Below are 14208 nucleotides of genomic sequence, written 5' to 3' on the forward strand. Positions count from 1 at the left end.
CCTCTTCAACAAATGGTGCTGGGAAAACTGGAAAACCATATGCAACAGAATGCAATTAAACCCCTATCTCTCACCCTGCACAAAACTCAACTCAAAATGGATCAAGGACCTCGGAATCAGACCAGACACCCTGCATCTTATAGAAGAAAAAGTAGGTCCAAATCTTCAACTTGTTGGCTTAGGATCAGACTTCCTTAACAGGACTCCCATAGCACAAGAAATAAAAGCAAGAATCAACAACTGGGATAGATTCAAACTAAAAAGCTTTCTCTCAGCAAAGGAAACTATCAGTAATGTGAAGAGAGAGCCTACAGAGTGGGAGAATATCTTTGCCACTCATACTTCAGATAGAGCGCTAATTTCCAGAATCTATAAAGAACTCAAAAAACTCTACACCAAGAATACAAATAATCCAATCAACAAATGGACTAAGGAAATGAACAGACACTTCACAGAAGAAGATGTACAAGCAATCAACAGATATATGAAAAAATGTTCAACATCTCTAGTAATAAGAGAAATGCAAATCAAAACTACCCTAAGATTCCATCTCACCCCAATTAGAATGGCGATTATCAAGAACACAAGCAAAAATAGGTGTTGGCAAGGATGTGGGGAAAAAGGTACACTCATACACTGCTGGTGGGTTGCAAATTAGTGCAGCCACTCTGGAAAGCAGTATGGAGATTCCTCAGAAAGCTTGGAATGGAACCACCATTTGACCTAGCTATCCCACTCCTTGGCCTATACCCAAAGGACTTAAAATCAGCATACTACAGAGATACAGCCACATCAATGTTCATTGCTGCTCAATTCACCATAGCCAGATTGTGGAACCACCCTAGATGCCCTTCAGTTGATGAATGGATAAAGAAACAGTGGCATATGTATACAATGGAATATTACTCTGCCATGAAGAATGATAAAATTATGGCATTTGCTGGCAAATGGATGAAATTGGAGAATATCATGCTAAGTGAGATAAGCCAATCTCAAAAAACTGAAGGACGAATGATCTCGCTGATAAGCGGATGAGGACATATAATGGGGGGTAGGAGGGGTTAGTGTTAGGGTTAGGGTTTGGTTTAGGGTTAGGGATAAGGAGGGTGGTAAGAATGGAGGAAGGAAGGACTGTATAGAGGGAAAAGAGGGGTGGGAGGGGTGGGGGAAGGGAAAAAATAACAGAATGAATCAAACAACATTACCCTATGTAAATTTATGATTACACAAATGGCATGCCTTGACTCCATGTACAGAGAAACAACATGTATCCCATTTGTTTACAATAAAAAATAAAAAAGCCTTGAGCTCCGTCGAGCAAGAAAAGGCAGAGAAAGTTCGAGCCAGAGCTGGAAAGAATACCATCAGTTACATATGTTAGCCAAGTTCTTGGTCAAGATGGGGGTTTGGTGGTGGTTGCAAATTCATAGTTTTAATCCCTTGAAAAAGGATTATTTTAAAAATACTCAGAAAAAGAAGGAACATTTATTTAATGAATATGAAAAGCTAAAGACAATCATACATTTATTGTTTTTTGTTTATCCTGCACTATTTTATGATTCCTGGATGTTGGTGGATCAGATAGAAGGCAACGGACTTCACTAGGATGGTATCGTTTTGCTCTTTGAGTTTTTTGTATTATTCTTGGAAAAAAATGTATGAAGATGTGAAAAATTTAAGTTATCTTCCAAAAGTGCAATGTGGATCTAATTACTTTCTCATATTGCAAATGCAATCCCATCTGAAAGGTCAGAAGTTTTGTCAACAGCTTAAAATGTACATAAATGACATAGCGAGCTGTGCAAAGTGGGAAAACAAATTAGTTACAGATTCAGATGATTTGAGAGTTTACATGTGGTATATCCTTTTATTAATCAGAAAGGAAACCACTGCTGAATTAGAACCAAGGACAAAACACTGGGCCTCTCTTTTGGCAGTGACATGTGGAGAGTGTTGTTCTCGAAACCATTTGTCCCTCACCTATTGGACTGGTTACTTATTCTTTCAAAACCTATAAAAGATGTTATACAATGAAAAGAAAAATGTGTTGGCGTATTTATTTGTTTATATATTTGTTTTTCATTTCTTTGTAACGCTGAGTGATTTCATATAAGGAGAGTTAAAAAGTGAAAATTGAGTGTTAATAGTCAAATTATCTCTTTAGTAATATGTGTAGCCTGTGATCACAGAGGAAATCATGTCACTGAGAATAGAATATGTTCTACAAATGTTTTGAATCCATTCCCCCATTCCACCTGAATGACACTTGTTAAGGCCATCAGTGACCTTCATGTTGCCAAATCCCACAATAACTTCTCAGTCCTCTTGTTATCTGACCCACTAGCAGCATTTAAAACTGCTGTCATTCTGTCTTCTTGACTTTCTCCACCTTGCTCTTGGGACACCACTCTCCCTATGTTCTCTTCCAACCTCGGTGACTGCGCCTTCTTGTCTCCTTTGCTGGTTTCTCCCGAGAGCTCGTGGTTTCAGTCCATCAGGCTCTACTCTCCACCACCTGCACGCACCCCCTAAACTCTCCCACCCATTCCAGTGTGCTAAGGGCACTACCTATACACTAATGTTGCACACATCGATGATCGTCCTTCTGATGCGCGCACCTCTGACTCTTGCTGGACGTCCGGACATGAATACCTCATAGAACACACATTCTGGTTTCTTAGTTTCCAAACCAAACCATGTGCTTCCTCTGAGATAACATGCTACCCTATTAGCATAGGAAAATTTGGAGGGTAAAAGAGACCGAACAGTAAATAATTCCTTCAAGGATAGGCTTGGGGTAGATAAATTTGAAACTGCCTAATGGATGACTTTGTTTCTCTTTGCCTCAGTTTCCTCATCTGGAAAGTGGGAAAAATAATTAAGCACTCCTCTTCGGGTTGCTTTTAAAAATTAATGTGACAGTCCATGTGATGTTCTTAGCAAAAGGACTGGCACTTAGTAAAAGTCCAATAAGTATTAACTATTTTGGGGGATAAAATAATAAAAATATGACACTTTCAAAACAGTTCCATTTCCTCCACACTGAGGGCTTCTACTGTTTCAGGAAGTGGTAATTCCATTTTATCAGCTGTTTAGTCTTTGAACTTGGTAGTTATCCCTATTCCCTGCCCCTCCATGCTCTTGCCCCCACCCCCATATATCCTGAGGGCTCTATCTTCAAAATTAATCCAGAATCTGACTCACTCTACTGCTGCCACCCAAGTCCAAGTATTTTCAACTGTTGCTTAGTCTTCTATAGTCTCCATACCCCAGCAGAAGTGATACTACTACTATTTATTTTATTTCAGACAAACATTCCTTTTATGGTTCTTTAGTTGATTCAGAACAAAAACTGAAGCCCTTTCCTTTGAGTTCTGTGACTTCCATGACCTTGTCCATCACCCTCCCTCTTGAATTGCTCCATCTGGCCACATTTGTTTGCACTTTACACACACCAGGATGCTTCACCTTGGGGTTTTCACCAGTGATCCCTTGCACTCAAACATTTAGGGGCCCCCCGCCTGCTCTCTTATTCCCTTAGGTCTGGGCTCAAAACTCGGTTTTCTTCTCCTTCATAGCATTTATTGTCAACCAACAAATATTTTCTAAATGCATTTATCGTCTGCCTCCTTCCCTAACACCTCCACTTAGAATGTAAGCTCAGGGATAGTGGTACATTTGTTTGGTTTATTTACAGCAGTGCACATATAGAAAGTGCTTAATAAAATTGAGTGAGTAAATGAAATGACATTATTTATTTCAACAAGCAGCTATTTTCCTGAGCATCTCTATGACAGTTTATGAACACTTCATGAATCCCAAGAGGAAATCATTCATTATGACAGAAAATAACTTTATAAGACTCTTGAAGAAAGGAAATTCTTACTGTTAAAACTTACAGTTATCCATCCAAAATATTATAGCTGGTGGTAGTCCAATTGGGGGTCTACAGGGAAGTACTAAAGATTGACCATTTCGAAGTGTAATTGGTTCAAGTTTTTCTTTGGTCCATAACGGCGATCCTATTAAATAATTAAAAAAAATAACTTCTGCATTATTTTTGAATGAAAAAATTTTAAAAGTACCACAAAGAAAGGCAAACTAAACTTTTTGGGAAACAGAAATTTGAAATTTATGTACTTTAATGAGAAAATGATGTTTAAATACAATGTTAAAGGTTAAAGAATTTAAACATAGTAAAAGAAAAAAAGACAATTCCCACCCACCGCCATTGATAGTCTGAATTTAGAGTCAATGATTTCATGTCTAAAAATATATACTAAATACATTATCATAAAGACACATAACTTAAATCTAAGCATGTTCTCTGTAAAGAATGGAAAACCCAATTGAGTAATTGTTCACTATACCTTTGGATATCATACAATATTATTTAAGCATACTAACTTGTAAGAATGAAAATACACATGCTATGTCAGTAGTTCAGGTTATAAAATAGTATTTCAGAATGAGCTGGCTTTATGCACATATATATCTATCTGATGGAAAAAATGAAAAGAATATTTGAGCAGTGTTTATTTCCTTGAAAGAAAGGACTCGAGTGATTTTTAAATTTCTTTTCTTATTTGTAATTAACTTTTCTATAATGCACATATATTACATATATAATTTTAAAAGTTTTCAGAATGTCCAGAACAGCAAATGCTCACTATTCTTTAAACATATGCTCTTGAGGTTATTGAGAGATTTTTGGTACTGACCACTGCAAAAAGAACCACAACAAAAATTTGAAACATAAATGTTAGAAATCACACTCACCCATATACAGAATTTATTTCCATGTGGCTATTTAAAAAATAACTTATACAAAAAGCATATGAGAAACAAAAATTAGATCAGTTCCAGGAAAAAACACCTTAAAAAAAATCCTGATCTTTTATTGGATAATTGGATAACTGACAAAGCTTTAGGCTGAGGAACTTGCTAAGGGAAAGTAGAAAGGATTAATAATTTTTGTGCAAAATAAAGTAGGAATATCGGAATCAATACCATTGCTTTCTTGTTACAGTATTTGGATGATGATGTAACAAGACACTGAATTTTGGATGGATCTTTTTCTTTTTTTTCTATTTTATTATGTGTGTGGTACGGGGGACTGAAACCAGGGGTACTCTACAACTTAACTACATTCCAAACCTTATTTTTTATTTTTGAGACAGGGTGTTCCTGAGTTGCCCAGGCTGGCCTTGAATTTGTGATCCTCCTGTCTTAACCTCCCAAGTAGTATAGGCATGCATCACCACGCCCAGCTTGGAACAGTACTTTAAATGGTCCTATTTGTTTGAAAATTCTCACTTACTGGATGGGCGGACAACAATGTTATTAGAAATCGCAGCTCCACGCTCATTCCTCGCTGTACACTGATAGACTCCTTCATAAGTCTCTGCTTTCCCTTCACTCATAATGTTGATTATGAGAGTTCCTGAGCCAGGCTTCATGGTGACCAGAGGGTCCTTATCTATGTCAAAATGAGTTCCATTTCGTGTCCAGGAAAAGCTGCCCAATACATCAAAAGTTAAGTTTATTAATGATCCAGAAAAAGAGGATTACTTACTCTTCAACAAGGTCATAACAGTTGTATGAGTCTCTAGAAACAATTATTAGATTTTAATATAAAGTAGAAAAGCAATAATTCCCCATACTTAAAATGTTGCTCTGAGTCATGACTTAGAAGAAGGCGGTGCTTACACATTTTGCGGTACATGTCTTTGTCAAAGCCCAAAGCTAACACAAATTGCCTGTCATTTATCCACGGAAACACAGGAAACAGTTCTCTCAGGCATATTCTCGTTGAGCTTTATTAGCATTTTTATTGTAAACCCCATTTTTCATAGAGTTGATAACCTGTCTATAATAATCAGCTCTTGGTGAATGTGACAAGAAAGTATTATCTATAAGGGCTGAAAATTGATCAGACCTGTCTCAAGTTACCAAAATGCAAGGTGGAGGCTGGCATCAGGGTAAATGTTACAAGTTCATGGGTGCTTTAAATGCTAATTATTAAAAGTGGTAATTCTATATAAATTATTATTTTGAGAATTTTTAATCTGGGGGATGGTTTTATAAATTCCTCCAAGGTATGCCAGATGGTCACCTGAGATTTCTCTTTCTCGGTATTATTCATACAAATGATAGCCTCCTGTAAAAGTCACAGTGCTCGTGTAGGTAAATGCTTCTTAACTAACACAAGTCAGTGATGGCCAAGGCCACTTAAAGGCATACTCTATGGAGAGCTTTCTGGGCCCACTTGGTTTCCCTTCTCTCTGCTCAGCCTTATAGTGGTGGTTGTCACAATTAGGGCTGTGGGGACAGTGCCCCTGGCACCTAGTGGGTAGACGACAGGGAGGCTGCTAAATGTCCCACAATGCACAGGACAGTTTCCATTCCCACGACAAAAAAATTACCCACCCTAGCATATCAACAGTGTTGAGGAGGAGAAACCCTGCCCTACAGGAGTTAGAAGAGGTAGACATTAAACAAGCAAGAAGCTGAAGGGGAGCTCTACCAACAGACATCACATCAGGGCTTATGTGATAGGGAATTTCCAATAAAATGGCAGAATATCATTTTGAAGCAAATCTTTCATGAAACTTTTGATACACCATAGGTATTTGGTGCCAGTTAATTTTTTTCCTCAGGTACTAGTTTATAGTAGTTTAGTAAAATCCTGTAATAGACAAACTTGGAAATAAAATATCTAAAACATTTTTCTTCTTTGTTACTTATCATATTTATTATAATTTAATAATCATTAAAATTATTACAATTTATTCATTCTTAAAAAATCATTGTATTTTAATAACAATCTAACTCTAAAATTCTAATGTACTGGACAAGTCATAGATCATCCACTATAGGACCTTAGATAAGTTATCTAGCATTACAGGGCATCCGTTTCCCATCTATTAAATGTATCGATTGGACAGGGTTGTGCTGGATTCTTGCCAAGATCCATATGGAGAATCCTGAGTACTGAATCCTGACAAATTGGAAAACCATTCAGGACTATATTACAGACCACTCTAGAGGTAGCAGAGATCTTGAAAGTTATAAATTTAATTTCTTGTTTTTCTTTTTAACAGATGAGGAAACTAAAGCCCAGAGAAAAGGGATTTGCTCATGTCATGAGGCCATTAGCGTCAGAGACAGGATTGGAAGGCTCTTTCCATATCTACCCACAAATTATGAGCATTCTGTAGAAAGTCTGAATATGGAAATGCAATAATCTGGGTTTTAGGAGGAACAAATTGGCTCTAATTAAGCTGAGAGATAAAACCATAAACCAACAACTGATGGTTACCTTCAGTATCTTGGAAGAGCTAAAATGAGCTGTGGAGTTGAATAGATAAACCAAAGGGTAATCCAATCATCAACATTGAGAAATGTCTGACTTGAAAAGGAGGTGCTCTGCATAGCCTATTCTACAGTGTTTCCAAATTTATTTCTATATTCAGAGGTCCCTGGACATATTTTCAGAATTGTAAGAAAGCAGAAAGCACACTTACCTTGGAGGAGGCTTCCCTTTGGCCTCACACTGGATCACAATGTTCTCCCGAGGGTCAATAATGTAATCTTTTGGAGACTGTTGAGTGATTGTTGGTGGTTGCACCACTTCATTTCGGAGGGAAGAATAATGTAAAAAAATAAATCATTTAATATCATACAGTGACCATTTTTCCTTATTACTTTCCTTACATTACATATGCTCCAAATGTTTCTAGTAATTTCCATTGAGGCTGCATATACCTCAGTAGACTTTCAACTCCAAGTTGAAGTTGAGTCATGACTTCCTTGGGATAACTTTACACACACTCACCAAGTCCATTTTCCCATACTAAAAGTTTGGGAAAATAATTAACAATATAAATCTAATATTAATATGTTTCTTTCTGATGTAACAATGAGAAATTCTTCTAATTCTTTTGGTACAAATGATGTCTTTCAATGAAATTCAGGTAGTGATGTAGATTTGAGTCTTAGGAATGAGTAACTTATAGTTCATTGGTGTGCTTACATAAATTAAAATACATCAGGAACAAACACACTTGATAATCTTATCTTTAAAAGATCATTAAATTGGAGACTTGACATGCCTTATTAGAACCTGAAGTAGTTGAATTAGGAACAAAGCAAAAACAGTCTTATTTGGAAGATAATGAAATTGAAGTTCTGTGTTCTAGAAGACAATGTTTCCATTTCACTTTTCAAAACGTTATCTGATCTTTTATTATTAAATTGTAGGGGGAAACTGTTTTGACTCAGAACAATCCAATTTGAAAGAAAGTCCAATTGTCTGGACCTCAAGGGCTCTTCAATTTGCTCTAAGGTCACCATATCTTTCCTCTTATGAAATCAGAATTACAGTGTTAGAACAGGAAGGGACTGGAGAAATAATCTATTTCAACCCTTGTTTAGCGTGGCAAAATGGCTTGACGAAGAAGGCACAAAGCAGAGAACAAAATTCTCTTGATTACTACAAAATTCTGCTTGCTCACTCCCACCACTGCCTTGCCCAATGCCAGGGAGAGCTGTTTATACAGACCAGTGGTTCTCAACCAGGGCAATCTGCCCCCACCCTTCCAGGGCCATTTGGTCATATCTGGAGACAATCTTGGATGTTACAATTAGAGAGGTGGTGGTACTGGCCTCTCATAGGTAGAAGCCAGGGATGTTCCTAAATATCTTACAGTGTACAGGAAATCCTCCACAACACACTTATTTGACCCAAACTTCATTAGTGCTGAGGCTGAGAAACCTGGCACAAGCCACAATGCGAGTGGCACTCCTAAAACCCTGCGGTGCAGTGGCCCTGCTCCAGTATGCTTCCCCCATCTGCAACTTTCCCCCAAACCCTCAAGTGAACTCTCACTTTCCTTTCCTTTGTTGATGCACTTGACATTCTGGATCATAAGGCTTTTTACCTTCTGAATTTGTCCTGTCCTCTCCACCCACATTCTGTGCTTTCTTTGTGAAAACTCTTCCTCCGGCCAACCAAGCATTTCCCAAAGCCTAGTAACTACCCCCTGCTCTTATCTCTCTTTATCGAGGTTAACTGTTGCTGGGGCTAAATTTAATGCCTCTGCATCCAAAGCCTTATAAATCTGCAAACTATGGTTCTGTTCTCTTGCCTTGTCTGCAGTTTATTGTTGCTGTTCATGAGGCATCTCCTCCTAAATATCCAAGTAAGTCCTAAAATATAGATTAAAAGCTAAATTCTTTATTGTCATCATTTATTATGCACCATAGGCTACTGAACAATAACAGTTTCCTTACCCTTTAGCAACATACCATCTCCTCTTCATGCTCTAACTAACCCACCCTCTCTTCCAGCCTCTACCACACACACATAAATCCCTCATTTTTCTAGCCCTTTCAATTTCCAAAGCTGATGAGCAGATTGGTCTGGAGGTTCAGAGTTTGTATGTTTGTTTCTTTCTAACTGTGAGATGTCAAACAAGTTTCTTAATGTCTGCAAGCCCTAGTTTTGTCAGAGGAAAAATAAGATTTAAAAGTAGTATTTACATCCTAGAGTAGCTGGGAGAATTAATAAAATAATTTGTGTAAAATTCTCAGTACATGCCAATATTAGAAATGTTCAGTGATATTTGCTATTCTTAAATTATTGTTATAATTATTTTTATCTGGACCAGTTTCACCTATGAGGAGTGATTAATCCTTCTGTCTCTAGATCTCTGGGAGTATAGTTTGGGATGATGGAAGGAAGCCTGGGATTCCAACCCTAAAAATGGTGAGTATAGGCAGTGGGGGAGGGATTTCCTAGGAACGAATCAACACAATTCCTTGTGTTTTTCAGAAGGTGACAGAGGTGCAAATTTGGTGGTTTCAGATGCAGAGCTTCTCTCCATGTATTTGCAGCTGAGCCAGCTTAGATGTCACTCCTAGCTGCCAGGAGTTTACCATCTGGAGGTACCTTTGTGAACACTGCTCTGGTCACATGGCAATTAACAAATGCTTTGCAATAATAAGTGATTTTATATAATTTTCCTGGTTAATCCAACATCAAAGGAAATTTTCAAATGCCTGAAAACTGATTTTTTTTCTAGATGATACATGCTGCCCAGCTGTCAGAGGCAGCAGAAGTATTTGCTTAGACCAAGCACTCAGAAATGATATGAGTGGGAGCTGCTTGTCCTTTGCACACTTCAAGATAATATTCTAGTCTGCTGGGTTATTCTACTGATGGCATCTAGAAACACTAGCCTGAGCAGTTCTGAAGGCTGAAACAGCAGTAGAAGATAAACAGTGCAGTAGAGGGTGAAGCTTTGGCATGAACCCACCCTCTAAAAGATACCAAAAGACGTATCTGTGTTTTAGTAAGCATTTAGAGCCAGATAATCACTCTCATGTATGTTTGGGGGTGATGGGTACTGTGGAATTCAGGGTTGCTCTACCACCGAGTTATATCCCCAGACCTTTTTATTTTTTATGTGTAGAGACAGGGTCTTTCTAAGTTGACCAGGCTGGACTTGAACTATGGATCCTCCTGCCTCAGTTCCCCATGTCACTGGGATTACATGTGTGTGACACCTCATCCAGCGACTTGGGGGGCTGTGAATTTTCTCATTGAGTTACATCAGATGTGAAAAAGCATGGAAGTTAGTAGAGCAGCATATTGGCAAAAGAATAATACCCAAGTCTTCAAATTCATGCAGGTAATATATTTGCACTTTGATATTTAAATGCAATGTTTAGCTATAGTAAACACACACGCTTAAAAAGACATTTGTCACAAAACACAACGTTGTGCATTTAATTTACAATTTCGAAAAACAAAGACAGTCACAATTTCACACTCCCTAGTAATTTACAGAAAGACACTTACAGTCTTCAAGAAGTTTTGCTTTTTCCCCATCAATATCAGCAGGTGAGTGGGCAAACAGGATTAAAGAAAATCAGATGTTAGTAAAGAGAACGTTAGAACCCTGAAGATAAAATGGGTATCTCCACTATTTGATTTGACCTAAAAACCCATATTGTGAAGAATGAAGTTGTAAAGTTGCAAGAGAAAGAAACTTGCATTAATGCTTTTGTTTGCTCCTGCAGCAGCTTCTCACATAAACATAAGGAAGAACAAAAGCAATGCTGTAGGCAAAAAAGGGAAAAAAAGAAGAAAGAGATTCTTCCAGGAATAGGAATGGCTAATTCCAACCCATACATATTGTGCTGGACATGTAATTATGTCCAATTTGAAAAATAGCTGAACTCTACAATTAATTTGAGTTGTCACATACTGTGTAGTGTCTGATCCTATTATCCCAGACATCACTATGCACATGGTAATCATACCTAACAATGGGACATCGCTACAATGACAACGCCCCATTCACACCAAGCCCAACACTGATTTCAGAATTTTATATTTCTATGATTACTCTTTAAGTCGGTAATGAAACTTTTTAAGACTATTTGCATATTTCTGCTTCCAAATTCCTCAATCTTCCAGGGACTGCTGGGTCCCACACTAAGGAGTGGTTCACATACTGGAGAAAGGGTGTGAGGAACAGGGGCAGGAAGAAATTACATTTGCATGCAATTCCAATCATTCTGCTGTGCTGCCTGTCATTACTACTTGTAAAGGTTAATGCAGGAGATGCCTGGGTTATCCCTGACTTTCTTTTCATCATGGTGATGCCTCTTCTCCATTAGCAACGATAATTGAGTTAGCCCTAGGTGCCTGTTTCTCTCTGATTGTTAGATTGAGCAGTCAGATTAAGGGGGAATATATTTAACATGAGAGAGAACAAAAGCATTTCTCTCTGGTGTATCTGTTGGGGAAAATGCTTATTTAGGCAGTCCCATTCCAACGAGCTCGAGTAAATCCATATAATTTAAAGTCATTGGATGGGCATTTTTTAAAACAAGGAAAATGTTGCATTTGATTGTATTCTGGACTATAGAAGCAGGGCAAAGGAAATGAACAAAGTGTGGGGCAAACCGCATCTCTTCTTAATGTCTTCCCACTGGTGGTTGCAACTTCTATGGCAAAAAAGGACATCCCAACAATTGAATAGCCCCAGGAAAGTGCTGTCTTCCTTGCACCTTGGAAAGCTTGCCAAACAGATGTTCTATTCAGGAAGCTAATGGATTTAGAGAGGTCATGCAGATTAGGGATAAAGGATAAATCAATTCTGGAGTACAGTAATTGTCCAGATTTGAAATTCTGCTTTCCATGGCAGGGAAAGTGAACAGTTGGAACCAAAAATTATCTTTATTTATCACAAACAGGCCACCCAAAGCAGACAGAATGTGGTATCTATTTTACAACTGGGACAAGAGTAGACTAAATACAATAGCTGTTGTTTGCTTCATTTTAGTGTTTTTGCAGATGGCTTATTCTCAAAAATTTGTTTCTTAGTCTTTGATCATGTCATTTAAATCAAACAAGACTATTCACTAGGCTTGTGGATAAAACACTTTTCCTAGTTCCAGATTCATATATAGGAATCAAAATTAGAAAATGAAATAAATGTATCTTGTATGAATCAAGATAAATTAAGTATGGGTGGTTTGGGGATACAGGGGACGTAGGGCAGAGGAGCCCAGTCGGTCATTTAGAGCACTCTGCATGGGAAGGGAGAAAGTGACATGGTGAGAGGATAAGTGGGTTGGTCTCTGAGATCCTTGTGAAGAGTTTACATGGTTTTCTTGCAGGACTATTTCTACAAAGGGCTGCCTGATGGGAGGATCAGGGCAGCTGCACAAGTCCCTCCTACTCAGGCTATTCCCTCCCTGGTACACAAAAGGCACCTGAGGGGAAAGGATAATGAATGGGCGGGGACAGTGCGGCTGGCAGTTTCAATGTCTATTTCTATGGTGTGAATCTTTATAAACACCCCGCACTGAAGGTAAACGCCAAATTAATTTCGATTAGCTTTTCAGTATCACACAGATACCTTCTCCATCCACACAGTTCAGGGTGATGGCAAATGCTGGGAGGTTTTGACTCCTGGGCCTAAGAGCTTTAAAATGTTAATACTTACGATCAAGAGGTACTTCCAGTGCACTAATCATCTGGCACAGGAGGAGAACCAGGGGCACTCTGCCCGCAGATAAGCGCTTCTTTTTCGGCATTATTTTAAGCTGCATTAGCTTCACTCCTGCTGAGACCCACAAGCTGAATTTCCTTTTCTTCTTTCACAAAAGATTTGTGTGCAACGTTTAAATAATTTTTCATGCAGGGAACTGAAAAGAGATGGAATAAGAATAATAATTATAATGTATTAAAAAGAAGAAAATGAAGGACGGAAGTCAGCAGCTCAGAAAATCAGCCCTGTATTATACATGAACTCTAAAAGGGAGTTAACTTTTAAATATTTAACTCCCAAGACTGGAATAATTATTTATTCATAAATCAGCTAAAATCAGTTCAGAAATATTTGTGGTGATAAAGCAAATCAGTCCACTTTCCCATCCTTACGGTTTTTCCATTTTAAACATTTGTACCTAAAATGCTCAGAAGCTACAATATCTTTCTTAACAGAGAGGAAAACTTGGCTTTTAACTTTTTTGGAAAGCCACCACTTTGTGACGAGTCTGAAGATCACCTACGGGAAAGTTCAGGGCATTGCTTCAAATTTCCTTTAGACCCAAACACTGATTTACCAGCTGAACACTGGTAATTCAGACCACTGCTGTCTCTCACCCAGGTCCAACCAAGCCCGCCTCACTGTGGTCACCCTCCTTAACAATGCTGATTAGTTTTTCTTAAAGGGTCTTTGATTAAAGTTTGGAAATAGCCACACGCATTCTTATAAACTAAAGTCCACTCTCTTCCTAAACAAGTATCAAACCACCTCAGTGTTCCAGCCCCAGTTTATCTTGCCACCCCTGTCTCCTTCCATTTCCATGTGACTGTTTTCTTGTTGAATGACTCATTTCTGTTTTTCTTTCTTGTGCCAACCCTTCAATATGTTTCAATATTCCCACTTTCTTGTCTGTTTTTTCTACTTCCTTTCCTGCAATGCCTTATCCACCATGTTTTCTTATCTAAGTCCTATTTATTTCTTATATGTCAATTAAAGAGACACCTCCAAGAAACTAGCAATCATTTCGCCACCACATCAGAATTCCTAAAATTCCTTGTTTTAAACATCATGTATATTACAAAGATATATAAATAAATAGCTCTGTGCATGTGATTGTGTTATACATACTCTCCCCCTGCTC

The 14208-nt window shown here is 38.1% G+C and overlaps 1 protein-coding gene across 28 annotated transcripts in view; it reads right to left on the minus strand.

Moving 5' to 3' along the window:
• NRCAM (neuronal cell adhesion molecule) overlaps positions 1-14208 on the minus strand; it is a 277700-nt gene that overhangs the window by 64561 nt on the left and 198931 nt on the right. For 20 of the 28 annotated variants that reach the window (XM_079149978.1, XM_079149990.1, XM_079149972.1 and 17 more), the window contains 5 exons: positions 13023-13224; positions 10865-10882; positions 7527-7632; positions 5321-5517; positions 3900-4022 (listed from right to left, as the gene is read on the minus strand). In XM_079149978.1, the coding sequence (XP_079006104.1) occupies positions 3900-4022; positions 5321-5517; positions 7527-7632; positions 10865-10882; positions 13023-13128 (550 nt within the window). In that variant the 5' untranslated portion in view covers positions 13129-13224. The remainder of the gene's footprint in view (positions 1-3899; positions 4023-5320; positions 5518-7526; positions 7633-10864; positions 10883-13022; positions 13225-14208) is intronic. The other 8 variants (XM_079149968.1, XM_079149992.1, XM_079149991.1 and 5 more) reach the window with 1 other exon arrangement.

The sequence above is a fragment of the Sciurus vulgaris genome (assembly GCF_902686455.1).
Source record: "Sciurus vulgaris genome assembly, chromosome: 8".
Taxonomy (NCBI): Eukaryota; Metazoa; Chordata; class Mammalia; order Rodentia; family Sciuridae; genus Sciurus; species Sciurus vulgaris.